The sequence below is a fragment of the Trachurus japonicus genome, chromosome 4 (genome assembly GCF_045865225.1).
Source record: "Trachurus japonicus isolate A0001 chromosome 4, Traja_1.0".
Classification (NCBI taxonomy): Eukaryota; Metazoa; Chordata; class Actinopteri; order Carangiformes; family Carangidae; genus Trachurus; species Trachurus japonicus.
The window spans coordinates 14,141,507-14,157,107 of NC_140910.1; the positions used below are offsets into that span (position 1 = coordinate 14,141,507).

The window sequence follows — 15,601 nt, forward strand, 5'->3', positions numbered from 1 at the left end:
GGTAAACTAAAATGTCCCAAAATAGTCCTAACCATATTGTTTACAGAGTAGTAGCCTATTTGTAACCACTGGAGGCTTCATACACAATCTGCAGCCTAGTTCTTTAGCCTGTCCATCTTTCATTGGCTCCCAGTCGAGTGCCTCTAGCGCCCAGTAGCCTGTCAGTTGTTATTTTCAGCGCTTTGCAATCAATACGTTCTCCTATTGGTTCAAATCCGAAGACTTTAACGTTTCAACCAATCAGAGGAAGAGCTGATGAGACGTTTGGTCCCAACGTCACATCCGACTCAAACAACGGCGCGCGGTATGTTTTTCCACAGTTAGGTAAACTCTCTGCCGTCCTCCCTGTATTTTAGTCATTTACAAGTGAATAATGGTGAATTTTGGAGAAGTTAACGCGTAAGGTCGTTGTGGTATGTTCTGTGCGCCGTCTTGCATTTATGGTAAGAAGATATCCCAAACTAAACTACCATGTTAGCGTTAAATGTTGTAGCAAACACACAAGCTAACGGCAGTCTCAGCTCAGCTCCCGGGGCTCGAAACTGGAAGCGACTCTTTAAATAACACCAGCTTGTGAAGCTATCGCATTAACGTTGAAGTAAGAGACACACACGGCAATGTTGTTTGTGAAACTTTCAGTCGTTTAGGCAGCAGTCCTCCTCCTCCGGCTGATGCTGTCATCATGTCCCAGAGCAACACTTCTCTCCTGGACGAGGTGGTGCAGTGGAGTCAGGAAACGTGTCGCCAGGAGCTGAAGTCTGTCCTGCCCAAACTCACTATATCCTCCCAGAGCCGACTTTGTTGTCTTCATTCCTGTCTGGTGGTTCATAGCTTCATACAAAACATCTTAATGAGGAAAGTCCAGAGCTATCCCGTTCTTGTGAAATTTTTGAATTAAGAAAGATTGGAAATACACGGATATGATCTTAGCGAGTAGTTGAATACATAACATGGTGTATTATCTGTACAGTTTTATATTTAATGAGGCAAGTGCTAGCAGTCTGCCATGTATTTATTTATTTGCTGACTGACTGATTGGCTGACTTATTTATTTGTTGACCACCAAAATACTGAAACTCTCCCAAGTTTCTTAAACATTTGATTTAGCCTAAATATTTGTTGATGAAAACTGGACAAAACTTGTGCTGTCACGCTCATCTTTCCACATTTTTTGTATCATTATTGTGGCCCTCCTGACAATTGAAAATGAGTTTACTGTGAAAGAGTTTTCCTTGACAGTTGGTACTCTCTGCAGCACCAGTCTGAGAGCTGGGATGATCATATACGTAAGTTTCATGATTGCACAGTTTGTCATTGCAAACTACATTCTTTGAGATAAAGTCTGACATGTCTTAAAAACAACAACAACATAATTATGCCTACAGGTGTACTGAAGATAATTACAGACATGTTCCTTCCTCACATTGGTCTGTCTGAGCTGGAAGATGAGTGCTTCTCCAAGATCTTGCCAAAGGTAAACAACTGGATGATTGCTTTTCTTTAGTTATCTATGATGTGAATTCCTTCCCTAGTATTTATCAGACAGCGGCTTCTCTGTAGAACAAGTCACACTAAATTTGCGCTTTTTCTTTTCCAAGGATTTTTAATAGGCATTACTGTTGGGAATTACTATTTAATTTGATTACTTTTGTCTAAAATCTGTAGCTATGTCTTTGTTAATATTCCTGCCTCTTGCTTAAACATCTGCAGGCTGTGACGGTGTTTGAAAGCATGATGAAAGAAATCTCAGACCAAGTTGGAGGGCTGTCTAGTCAAAACACCGAGCTGCGTGCCTTAATAAGGAAGATTCTGCAGGTGACTATTATCATTATTGCTAAATTTTTCCCTAGAGGGACAATAAAGGTCTAAAAGTCTATATGATATAAGTGTATTTCAGAATGATACAATTAGTACCTTAAAGGTTTAATCTAAGTATGAAACTCAGTATGTTGTCTAAAAAAAGACTGGTGTTGCTCTGCCCATAACCAATATTTTGACCTCCTCCTTCAGGCAATGATGCAGATTATTGATGCACTTTCCACTTGTGTGCGTCACGCTGGCTCATTCGATGAAGCTCCTGACCTGGTTGCCATCCGCTCAATACCTACTTGTATCCTGAAAATCCTGAGGGAAACCTTTCAGCACTGCAAGGTCAGTCTGTTCACTTCAATGGTGGCTGTAATGTGTTGTATGTCATGCAGTATTTTTTGTAATTATGGCTGAATGGTTTGATTGATATTGTTATTTGATTTGATGATAATGTTTATTTTTCAGAATAAATTCAAAAGATACCCAGAATATTCACATATCCCTAGATAAGCCGCTATGATATATGAAATGAACGGTATATTTTTTGTGATTATTTACACCATTTGATTAAATTCAAAGGTACATGCAGCTACATATATAGCTATGACCTTAAATGATGAGGTGTTTTTGGATACTCATCATTTTGAGAAGTGATTCAAAACAATAATCTGATAATATATAAAACATTTCTGACTACTAAAAAGTAATTACAAAGTGATGGTTCAGTTTTTTTGTTTTACCTTTCTTGTCTTTTCCATATTAAAAAACTGTGATCCGGGGTATCCAGAGTAAAACAAGACGTCACTGACTGGAAGCTAGTGTGATAAGCATCTTAATGCAGCAGGAAACCACTTAGGGATGCAAAGGAACCAGAAAATTCACTCACAATGCAGTTTAAACAGATCTGCATCTCTAGTGAAAACCAAAACAGTTAAAACAAGGTAAAGCAGACTCTGCATGCTGTCTACAGGAGAGCGAGGTGCTTTACTGTGGCCGTATGTCCCTGGTTGCTGACCTGCTTCAGGGACTCTTCAAGGAAGCGTATTCGCTCCAGAAGGGTCTATTGGAGCTGTTGGACAGGATTTCCCTTGACAGCAGCGCCTCAGAGGAGGAAGTCTCTGACATCGTTACAGGTGTGTGCATGAGTCCCTCCCTGTTTTATATAGCACAAAGGCCACACTTTTGTCATCAAGCCTTTCTTTTATTGCACAGTTATATCTCTCTTGCAGTTGGAAATTCACTAAATACATGTATTTTTAATGTTCCTCAGTGATTCACAGCCTACTGGATATGAGCTCTATTATCTCCAACTTGGACATAGCACTTCATGCAAACACATGGAAATTCCTCATCAAGTCAGTAGATAAAACACCATTCTTTTGTAAATGTCATGTTATTTGTGATAATAGCGTGACTTGTTTAAATGGTCATTACTCACTTCAGACAGAGTCTGAAGTACCAGTCACTGGTGGAGGAACATCTACATCACAGTGACATCAGCACCAGCCTTTGTGAAAATCTGTTGACCTCCTTCCACAACTGTGTGGAGCTGGCTGAACACATCAAACATGGTGGTCTTCAGGTAGGAAAGCTCTGGTTTGATGAAACAGTGTGTGTTGCTCCTGTAACAGCAGTCAAAGGGTTTTTACCATGGATGTCCTGATTGTCCTGATTACATTTCACCCCCACCCAATAATCATTTATAATGACTGATGTGGTCATGCATTGCAGATTGAGTACTTAATATCAGTCGCACACACTTTGTAAAAGGTCCACGTGACCAAAAAATTGTGGGATATGGAACATACTGGTGCATTAAAAAGGTGGGAGGTAGGACTACACTATGCAGCACACAATGCTTCTCTAAGCTGCTTAAATGAACATTGGGAGATAATGATTTGCTAACTGATCCGTCATGGCATGTCTAGTTTTTACTGATGAATGTGAATTGCTTTTATTTATAAAGCACTTATCACAACAATGTTACAAATTGCTTTACAAGGCAATAAAATAAATGACAAATACATGTGAATGTGATGAACTATGTACAGTACAATATATCTTTGGTCTTCACTCACCAGATTCCAGCTAGTATCACTACAATGGGAGGTATTTCTGTGTTAGGATTTATTTCATCCTCTTCATAGAATGAATGGTGTATATATTTCCTGTGCTTTGCCCCTTTGTGCTGTACAAAAAATGTCTCGAGTTTATCAATGTAGGGTTAAAGACTTCATCTTTGTCACCTTTCACCTTTTGTGTCAATGTACTTTTGTCCCTTTTCAAGGAGGCAGCACAAAGCCCCGAATACAAGTTGTTCCAGAAAACTGCAAAGATGTGCAGATTTTTTGCCAACACACTGGTTCATTACATAAAGGTACAAGTTAGGATCTCCTTGCAGCCCCTTGGGGACAAAAACACTGTGTCATTTTATAGTCTAAAACCATTAAGATCTACTTCAAAATACAAAGCAGTGTAACTTACACCTCCTTATTCTTTATTCTATTCTCAGGAATTCAAATTTTTTCTCACCAAGAATTGTAGCTGCTTTCACAAACTCTACCTCCAGGTCACCAGGTATGTGTCGTTTTGCTGTGGTTTTAGGCTACAATTTATCATTTGAGTTGATGATATTGAAAGATGATAAACTAATATCTGTTGTGCCTTTTGCCCCCCAGTAAATTCCCACCCAGCTTGTGTGCTCCGACACTGACCACAGCTCTGTCCGAGGAGTTGAATGCAGCAGCTCTGGTTCCCATGGATGCCCTGCTGCTCCAGCTGTTGCCCCTAAGGCCCTTTGCTGAAGTAGTCCTCCAGCAGGACATGCGTGAGTGTGAAGCTTGTCCTCTGTTTCCCTCTTTCCTGAGATACTGTGCCTGGGTTGATGGATGCTTTCCTGTTTCCCTTGAGATGGGGATCAATTATATAAACTCAGTGGCCAACTGTATGCGAATTCTATTCCCCGTGCTTATCCTATCAAGTATACAGTATGTAAAAACAACAAGAAATTGGTGTTTATTGTTATGTTAACAGAGAGGAATTGAGGTCATCTCATCAACCTGTGGGTTGGAAACAGCACTGTGTTAACGTCGACTCCTATTAGAGTGACTGTTAAAATAAGGTGTCTTGGCACACAAATAGAAATTGCCAGGTTAATTTCCAACAAAGCCACATCCAACAAAGCCACATCCAAAGAGTGATTTTAGTCTATATTTTATCAAATCTATTTTGGGGTTTCTAGTTCTTGGGTTTATTCTACTACATTTGATCAGTATCATCACTATTGCATTCAGAACATTTTCAATTTAATGCAGACTGACATCTGCATATTGCATTATAGGTAATTGTAGCATCTTTGGAAAAATGTTGATTGCATGTTTTTCCATAATAGAATGTGGACAGCTGCAGACTGACATGTGTGCAACAACATAATGCAGAACAGTCTTGAAATGACCCTTGTATTGTTCGTCTGCAGGGTTAAGTCCTGAGCATGAACTTCCTCAGTGTCTTCTGCTGGTGAGCGTTCTGGGTCAGCTGGCCAACCAACCAGAGGAAGTGCAGCAGCTTTGGCACACCGGCAGCCAGTTCTCAGAAGAGACACCCAGGTAATAAAAGCTGTTTTGGGTTGGTGTCGCAAAATATTTTAAATGTTTGGTGCTTCAAACCAGTCGCCAAGCTGGCAACCAGTTAAACCTTTTGTCTGACATCAGTTGATGTTGATGGATTACACATTTTTTTCTCTTACTCTTATTCACTGTGTAAATTTTAGTTTTTGTGTCATACACAATAAATTCATCTCCAGCCTGATTTAATACTTTATTATAGCCCATTGTTTAACTATTTAATCATAATAATTAATCATTTTATGACAAATGGCAGTATACAGACTGAGAAATATGTATTAAGATCTATATTAGTCCTTGGGCCAGACCAGATATCGGTATCACTTAAGTGGGCAAAACCTTACCTATACTAAATTGTTTTTAGGGTCAATATAAGTAAAGTAATAAGTAAGTAATAAGTAAAATATGATAGCCTCCAGGTTTTCAACATGAGTAGAGGGATCTTCATTCCCATATTTCAGCCATGATGACCCTCATGGGTACTGCTGAAGATGGCTCTGACTTACTTGTTGCCAACAGAGGAACCTGAACTGTAAAAATTTCATATTAGATCAGTTACAGCTCCTCTCTGCCCGCCATATTGCCCTTTCCTATGCACATGATCCACAACCATTCACTATGGCATTAGCAGCCTTAGAGTGACAGTATGGTCAACCACACCAGCTGGCCATGAGAGAGATGCAGACCATTTTAAATCTTCCTAGAGTAATTTCTGGAGATGATGCAGGCTTTCAGAATTTTGCAGTCAGAGTGAGATCATTGGTGGGAATGTTACAATCACTATGATCAAGAGAACGCATCGTCTCAGCATTCTGTGTACCTGTGATCTCCCAAATTCATTGTTCTTTGCATTCTTGGTATTGAGAATTTAACGTTGTTAAAGTAACAAGGACAAAACCTTTGATACCTATGCCATCTTAGATGATGGATCTGAGTGCACAATGTTGTTACCTGGAACAGCAGAATATCTGTGCTTGGAGGGAGAGCCTGAGCAACTTGAGCTTCGTACAGTACAGTGAGGCAACAGACCGAGAAACTTGAAGGAAGGACCTTAGATTATCCGCTGCCTCAAGCTTAATTGACAGGGCTTTCACATCCACCACCTTTTGTTCACATTTTGTTGATCTGCGTTCATCATTGTTCAGTTACCAAAATAAAGAACTGATCCAATGTTTTAATGTACACAGTACACCACATGGTTGTTCTGTGAGCTGGCACCACCACCACCACCCCACCCAGCATAGTTTTTTCATTGTCAATAAAGGTATCTATCTATCTATCTATCTATCTATCTATCTATCTATCTATCTATCTATCTATCTATCTATCTATCTATCTATCTATCTATCTATCTATCTATCTATCTATCTATCTATCTATCTATCTATCTATCTATCTATCTATCTATCTATCTATCTGGAATAAGGTATTGGGAAGAAATAAAATTTGTCAAAAAGTATCCTTAATTAGAAGATACATTGCAATGATTTAGACCTGACCATCGAATAATTGAAGCTTATTTACACCTATATTACTGTAGATAAATTACTTGAAACACTACTTAACGGTTTATTACAAGTCTCTATGGCTGGCCAATAGTTCAAACACACCCAAAGGAGAGGATATGATGAAAGAAAGATGAGTTCCAGGGAAAGCACTTTTTTCGTTTTTGAACAGCAACAGTCTATTACTTTAAGAGGTGATAAATACTATAAAGCTGCCAGTCAGCAAGGTCTATCATATCAAAACTTAATCTAGGGGTGTGTAGGAATAAAAAAATCACAACTAGAATTTGCCCTCCCAGGTGATACCGATATGTGAAATTTTGGGTCTTGGCCCAAGGACTATATATCATGTAAACGCCTATTTAGGTAATGTGTAAAAAAAAAAAGTTGTGTGCCAATTTTTAACTATCTTAATCTCTTAAACTGTTTTCCATCCCCTTTATCTCCAGGCTTCCTCTCTACAAAGCCTTGTTCACTAGTTTCCGTCGTTGCTATACTGAGCGCACGGTGCCGGTGCGCTTGCCAGGGGTGATGATGAAGGGTCAGGCCCAAGTTCAGGTCACTCTCCACCACCACATGTGTGTGCAGCTCTGTGCCAGTGTGGCTGCGCTTCCTCCAGTGTACTTTCCTGTGCTGGTGAGGTCCACACGCACTACTATTTAATTCTGAGTAATGTTATTATTGTAATTTCCTCAGTTCAGTTCAGTGCATTTATATATTCCATGGTGTATGAATGTGGTGTGCGGGATAGGGCATTGTTATTATGGAAAGCACTTCGTGTTGCATTTTAACTGTATGAAAAGTGCTGTAGAAATAAAGTTTGATTGATTGATAAACAATGATGACAGAACCCTGTAGTAGCACCTACAGAAATAAATGTTCTTTAAAAGACATAGTATGAGTAGATAAAACTCAACAATTATCAATTAGTGGGACATATCTTGTGGTCAGAGGAACCTGATTAGCAAGCCATCATTCAAATAATCAAGAATATTTGCACACAAACAACAACTCTTCCAACTTTTTTGAAGCATCTAGTGATAAAGACAGTTGCCAGGTGGAGCCTTCCCTCTGTAGGCATAGCTCTTGCAAACCAAACAGCAGCTGGCATTGATGTGAACGAACTGTTAGCTAACTCTCTAAACAGTAATTTTACCCTGTTGATAACAGAACTGATGTCTTAAATTTGGACCATGCTGTGTCACAATACATGTAAATCTTCTCTTTTTTGGGGAATTCAGTTATACTGAAACACTGTACATCAGTAGCTGTAAATATGTTGTGGTCCAGCCACTATATATATATACTTGTTCTATGTGTATATGCAGAATATACTACTATACACAGTACACTAGACTTTGCTTTAGCTTTCTGGTGGAGAATTTCCCAACATTCAAGGCAAATTATTCTTTCAGTTTTGTTTTCTTTGTTTTTTGTTAAATTTCTTGTTTGTAGAGCCTGGTTTTCTTTGGCAACTGTACTTTCCTCTGTGTACCCCCTCCTCTCATGTATAACTTCCCATCTCTGTTATCTCTCTTTTTCAGGAGCGTTGTTTGGTTGATGCTGTCCTGCAGGCTGATACACAGACAGCTTTACTGGCAACAGATGTGTGGTGCTTTACAGCACGGTGAGACAGAGGATTAATGCAGTATTGACCATTTATAACTGGATTTTGCTTTTAATAGTATCAGTGGTCAGTGTTTTTTGGACAGTTCATTTAGCCGGGTCACATATATAACTTGTCCGCAAAATAAATGTGTACACTTGGACATCATATTTTCATCTGTGCATGCTTCTGGGCACCCAAGTGTGTCATCACAAGGTCTACATGCCAGGTCCCTTTAGCCTTCTTAGCAAAAGTATGGTTGTAAGCATCTCAACACATTTTTCTGTACTGTACTGAATCCCCTACTTCATTTGTTTTATCTTTTTTTTTTTTTTTTACAGATATGGATCAGCAGAACTTTGTCTACATCATGTCCTCCTCATTGCTCAGATGGTTGGTAAAATTAAATACATACACATTGCAGATGAGAGAATGTATTTTGCGGGCTCATTTTATTTTCAACATGAAAGAGACAGCAAATGGCACTAATCAACATATTTTCTTTTCTAAAGATGCTCAGTAAAACTTCATATTAAATATACAGTTGTGTTCAAAATAATAGCAGTCCGACATCACTTGCAAGATAAATCACTGATTTTGTTAGAATTTCAACTTTTTTTTTTTTCAACTTTTTCTAGAAGGTTTAGTAAAGGTATAGAAAACCAACAGACCCAACAGGCATGACGTGCATGCTGCTGATTCTGTGAAACTGAATCATTTACTGAAAGGGGCGTGTTCAAAAAAATAGCAGTGCCAGGTTCAATTATTGAGGTCATTGATTATGTGAAAAAAAATAGGTGTTAAACAGGTGGCCCTTATTCAAGGATCAAGGCAACTGATGCTGCATATGCTGGCTGTGCATTTGTCCTTGAAAAACAGAGTAAAATGGGTTGTTCAAGACACTGTTAAGAAGAAGAGCATTCTTTGATTAAGAAATTAATAAAAGAGGGGAAAACCTATAAAGAAGTGCAGAAAATGATAGGCTGTTCAGCTAAAATGATATCAAACGCTTTAAAATGGCAGCCAAAACCAGAAAGGCGAGGAAGAAAAAGAAAAACGACTATTTGAAGGGATCGGAGAATAACCAAAATGGCAAAGGCTCAGCCAATGATCAGCTCCAGGAGTATCAAAGAAGATCTAAGATTGCCTGTGAGTACTGTAACAATCAGACAAAGTCTATGTGAAGCCAAGCTACCACCAAGAAGCCCCCGCAAAGTCCCATTGTTAAAAAAAATACATGTAATGAAGCGGTTACAATTTGCCAAATAACACATTGACTGGCCTAAAAAGAAATGGCGTAATATTTTGTGGACTGATGAGAGTAAGATTGTTCTTTTTGGGTCCAAGGGCCACAGACAGTTTGTCAGACGTCCTGCAAACACTGAATTCAAGCCACAGTACACAGTGAAGACGGTGAAGCATGGTGGTGCAAGCATCATGATATGAGGATGTTTCTCGTACTATGGTGTTGGTCCTATTTATCGCATACCAGGGATCATGGATCAGTTTGAGTACACCAGAATACTGGAAGTAGTCATGTTGCCGTATACTGAAGAGGAAATGACCCCAAACAAGACAATGACCCCAAACACACCAGCAAGCCTGTAAAAAAAGATGTCAACACTGCTATTTTTTTGAACATTATATTTCTTGACTTTCTGTAAAATATTATCAAATTAAATTACTTTTTCCAATTTTCTTGGTTTGAAATAGAATGTGCAGTGTCCCCAATGCAGTTGTGTTCCTTAAAATACAATTTATATGAAGAATTTTGAGGTTTACTCACCTTTTTAAACACACTGCTATTATTATGAACATAACTGTAAATGATGGGCTATATGATCACACCACAACTTTTTAAATCTTGGCTTCTATCCTCATGGGTAGATAGTATAAACATGGAAAACTTGGATATTTTCCCATGTTGCTGACATCACTGTCATCGTCCTGAACAGTTTCTAAACTCAAACTCTGAATCCTTAATCCCTCTCTGTAGGGTTATGGATTAGTATGGTGGCCTCACTGTCTCGTGTGGCACCCCAACAGAGGTGACAATTGGTGTTGTTGGCCCTTAGGGAATGACACCTCTCCGTAACTTGTTTTCTCATAACCAGATTAACCTGGATCCCACTGTTTTCCATACACTTCCCTCTGCTTCAGATCTTCACCTTTCTTCTGTCATGATGTCATGGTGATTTTATTCCCCCCGAGTCTTCACACCAACACATACAATGTCCCTTATCTCCTCTGTTTCTCCCTCTTCTCCCTTAGGTGAAGACGTGCAGCAGTGAGAGTTACCAGTTATTCCACATGGGCCTGCTGCTCAAACGCATGGTCTTCCTTATGACACCAAACCACCAGGTTAGAAACCCCATGAACAGAAATGATTGTTTTAATGACCTCATGAATTACTCTAGAGTTTCAAAACCACATTTAGTGCGTTTAGTCACGTTAGTTCGCAGTGTGGCAGGCTATTGCCGGTGACAAAACTTCAACTCAGCTGGTGGAAAGGTGATCAGTTATTCAGTCATGAACATTCGTGATTATAGTTGGAGACGAACCATGCACTTTTTAAATATAGCACTTCCTAGTCTGTTTATATGAAACTTGGGGGCCTCAAGAAATGTTGTTGATACCCAACATACAGTATTTGATTTCACTAGAATCAAACAATATGTTGGTTAGGTATCCTAATGTAAAATCAGAACAGATTGACGTGTTTTAATTTCCTTAAATTAAGATTGGCAAAACCCATAGATGATCTTGATTGAGTTTTATGATGATGATTTAGAGTAGAAGACCAGCTGAGTTAGGAAGGATGCACTTCAATTGAGAGATTGACACAAAGAAAGAAATTTCGACTTTAGGCCACACTCTTCCAGATTTGTGATTCCAAATGTAAACTTGATTATTACAGTGCCACCTGTAATAACTGTACAGTCACTCATGTTACAGACTGCAGTAGTAGGGGGATATGGAAGCATGACGTTAACATTAATATTAGGGCTTATGGTTTTTCTTGCACAAATACTTTTTTTTTTTTTTAAATGACAGTAATAGGAATAAACACTACAGTTCCCGATCTTTGCTGTATAAGTCTAACCCTGGAAGAAAAACAAAAGAAACACTGGACTGTAAAGATGATAACCCCCATGGGTTAAATCTATTTTTTATTCATCTAATCTAAAGTCTTTGTTTTACCAGATGGAGCTAGTGACACATTTCCCACCCTCTTATGTGGAAAATCTACCAGTCTGGCGCCATGTCCTCCTCAGAGCTCTTTCTCTAGATGCCCGTCACCGTGTAGAGTCAGACATCATCGGCATTACCCAGAAAGCTCTGAGTGACTGGCAGAATGGGGGGTACAAATTGGGACAAGTGGACAAAGTGGTGAGGACTACTTCAGATATGAAATATTGATCTTCCTCTATTATACCTCTGAATGTAACGGCAGAAGTGTAGTGACTATGAAATTGAATATATGGAAGAAAGAGGCAATACAAACATCAAGTGCATGCTAGCAGTTTCTGGCGATGTGCACTGAAGAGAAAGTGGAAAGATGACTAATGACCACTACAAGTGATGTCAAGAGTACGATAACCTTTGCCCACATTTAAAAGCAGATAAGATTGTTATTAGTTATTTGCTTGTCTGGTGTGTCTGAGAGCCACTTTCCCACCGAAACATTTTTTGCTTACGCATTGTGTAACAAACCTATTGCAGAGTCATCAGTTCATAATTGTTTTTTATCACAATGTGCATTTCTGTTCACCTTTTACAAATGGGCAGCAGTTCAGCGTTTATAGATCAGAAACACTTTTGCCTTGGTGTTTTGGTGCACTGTAAAGAGTAAAAATGGTTGAGTAAAAAGAAAAGATAAACATTGCTACTCAAGAGACATGAGTAGAAATTTGGCAATTGAAAATGAAGATATAAAATATATTCAGTGTGTTATTTAAATTGACCAGCTGTAGTTTTGAGCAGGTATGTGCAGAATATTTAGTTGGTTTACCATAAAAGTCAGACTTTTTGTTTAACCTGCTGGTTATAGAATATGCCTTTTAATTGTCCTTATTATATTTATACATGACAAATGATCTGACGCTATACCCAGCTGTTAATAAATCTTATTTCACCCCTAAAACCCACTGGCTTGTAGGTCCCAGCTTCAGGGTGTTCAAATGTATTTCACAGTTAAACTGGCAATGCAAGGGAACAGGGTGGGGGAAATGAAAATCTAAAACCAGCCAAAAAATGTTGTACCGGTATTTACAAAGTTCCCCCTTCTCTCCAGAATGTGGTGCTCTTATCCCTCCTAGTGGTGGTTCAAGGGAAGTCGTCTCCTGAAGAACAGTGTGTGTTGTCTGCAGCAAGGATAGTCATGCAGCTGTGGTTACGCATGACTGCAGATCAGGTAAGCCCCCAAAACACACAGACACAGACACAGACACACACACACACACACACACACACAAGAGGATGTAATGTTAATGCTGTTAAAGTGATATTGTTGTAACCTGTCACCCTCCAGACGGAGAAGCACCCTGTGCTCCAGTGTACCCTGCAGCTGCTCCTGTCCCTATCAGCCGTATTAGTGAAAAACATGGAACCTCAAGTCATTTGCCAGGTTTGCTGTTTGTTCCTCGGACTTTAAAAAGATGGAAAAATGGACAATACTTCTGTTGACTGACTGTGTGTGTGTGTGTCTCAGGCTCTGTTTTGTGTGGATGCTTTGGTATCTCAGAAGTGTGCAGATCAGCTGCTGCTGGCTGCTTTGGAGTTCCTGGCCTCTCTGGGGAAGATCTTTGTCCCTCCTGACAGCCAGGTACATAAATCACACTTCACAAATGAGGATTTTACTGCTTAGTTCCTGACACCTTACTAATAGTTGCTCTTGGAAAACTATTATGCTGTTTCTGGAAGTCGCTCTTACCATTGTTATCCATCTGAAAAATAAATAATCAGGTTTTAAGAGGTAAATTAAAATGTCTCAGATTGTTCAACGTTATTTGCCAAACAAAAATACCACTCATTTGGTCTTAAATAATGTGTGTTTGTGTTCATTTCTTCATGGAGTTAAGTATGCAGCTTGAAACACCACTTTGGGTTCAAGCGTCTAGTGATGTGCATCTGTCATTCTTCACAGTTCATTGACTAGAGGAACAACTTATTATATGAAAAAGTCGATGATTATCAGTTGCAAATGTACATAAAAGATTTGTACTATGAATGAGCTTACATCAGAAGACTACAATGTAAATATATTTTTAAAGTTTCTCATCCATACAAACTCCTTTGGTCCAAATAGAGTCAGATTCTGCCGAGGCTGAGCAGCCTGTTTGGGGAGCTGCTGGCTGATGACAGATCCTGGCTGCTACATCAGCACGCCCTGGAAGCCTTCTCTCATTTTGCAGAGGTAGCAACTACGACTGTTGTTTCAGATGCAGTGCTGGGTACTGTTGAAGCATTCTGTTTAATGTGTCCTTTTGGTGTTTAAGGTTACAAACCACGAGGAAGTCATTTCCCAGAGCCTGTGTGTCGAGGAAACAAAGACCAAGGTGGTCAGTTATCTCAGTAAGGTAAGTGATGATAATTGTGTTAAAAGTCTATTTGAAATAAAACGGATACATGTTGAATGAGACTATGTTTTGTTGTAGACTGTGAGTGTAAAGGAAGATGTGGAGTCACGACTACAGAGGCTCAAGATGGAGACAACAGAGATAGAGCAACACAATGACAAGCTGGAAAGTAACACAGAAAACGTATCTAATGAACAGCCGACTGAAGTGGTGGCAGAACAGCCGACTGAAGTGGTGGCAGATTCAGAGGTTAGTCGCATCATTAAATTAAAATGCATTCACAGGGTTTTTAAATGTGTATGCTGATGAGAAACAACTGTCAAGTATTGGTATGATAAAGCTACCCAATTGGAGTCTTGGTGAGTAGTGCACTGTTATTTTGATAGTTGACAAACATAACTAAAGAAGGTGAAAAGTGAAATCTGACAGTGGCTTCATCATGGTTACTACTGAGGTTTAAATTTGCACTGGCTCTCAGCTGGAAGCCACTTAAAGGGACAACGAGGAGTTTTGGAAAAGCGAAGTGTTTTCACACTACATTGATGAGCCTCCGCGCGCACCGCAAAATTCTTTGACCGGTGCAAGACGGACTCATGTTTTCATTCATCAATAATTAAAGTCAGAGGTTCAAAGAGGTTCACATACCGTCGTAGTTCCGACCATAAACGGCGATTCTGCGGCGTTATTCTCATGACTCGCCACGGAGGAAACGCTGGTCGGTTCGACCAGCATTTCCGCCACCACTAATAATAACAAAATAACGATAGAGACAGAACGATATATTTATCGAAAATGGGCCCATTAACAAGTGTGGGTAGCGTAGATTCATCCACATTAACGTGAGACTTTTTTACAACCGAATAGAAACTCCTCGTTGTCCCTTTAATGGAGGTTTCCATTTACAAGATGTGATATTTTAATGTCAGTTGATGAGATGTCTGTGTTTGTGATCCCAATGTAAAATATTTTAGTAGCTCAGTAAAAACTTTACTGAGCAATTACATTAGTACTATAAAGTAGTCATACAATATTGTAAAATATGCAGTTTTATGAAAAATAAAATGTATGCTGTGTGAATGAGGATTTGATTCATAAAAATATGATATTTTCCTGCCTCTCAGCCATGTCCAAAGAGAGCTCGGCAGGAGACCAGTGCAGAGGAGGAGTACAGCCGCTACATCCACACAGCTGAGAGTGCTTTAAAAGCCCTCCAGGCTCTCACTGAGGGCGAAGCCCACACGAAAGCACCACCACAGTGGCTGGAGTCCAGACTGCATGAGCTGCAGACCCTCATAACCAACATCTGTACGGCCAGACACTCACTCTAGTGGCCCCAGTTTGTTTTCCAGACCCAGATTTACTTTGTCTATGAACCTATTTAATCAGTCTGGGATTGTGGAAGTCTGTAATACTCATTGCTGCTACCGAAAATAGTTTTTTTTACTTCTTTTTTAACTGTCACTCTTGATTTATGCAACT

At 39.4% G+C, this 15,601-nt stretch overlaps 1 protein-coding gene across 1 annotated transcript; it reads left to right on the plus strand.

Annotated features, from left to right (window-relative positions):
• The first annotated feature begins 184 nt into the window (after positions 1-184).
• firrm (fignl1 interacting regulator of recombination and mitosis) lies at positions 185-15,600 on the plus strand. The gene is made up of 25 exons (XM_085774173.1): positions 185-304; positions 640-778; positions 1,247-1,286; positions 1,386-1,474; positions 1,711-1,815; positions 2,011-2,151; positions 2,780-2,942; positions 3,080-3,164; positions 3,253-3,391; positions 4,097-4,186; positions 4,322-4,386; positions 4,488-4,636; positions 5,285-5,414; positions 7,387-7,573; positions 8,482-8,564; positions 8,885-8,936; positions 10,815-10,904; positions 11,748-11,933; positions 12,838-12,957; positions 13,075-13,170; positions 13,255-13,368; positions 13,852-13,959; positions 14,042-14,122; positions 14,201-14,371; positions 15,244-15,600. The coding sequence occupies exons 2-25, from the start codon at positions 683-685 to the stop codon at positions 15,448-15,450; spliced, it is 2,787 nt and encodes a 928-aa protein (XP_085630299.1). The 5' UTR covers positions 185-304; positions 640-682; the 3' UTR covers positions 15,451-15,600.
• Position 15,601: the final 1 nt, after the last annotated feature.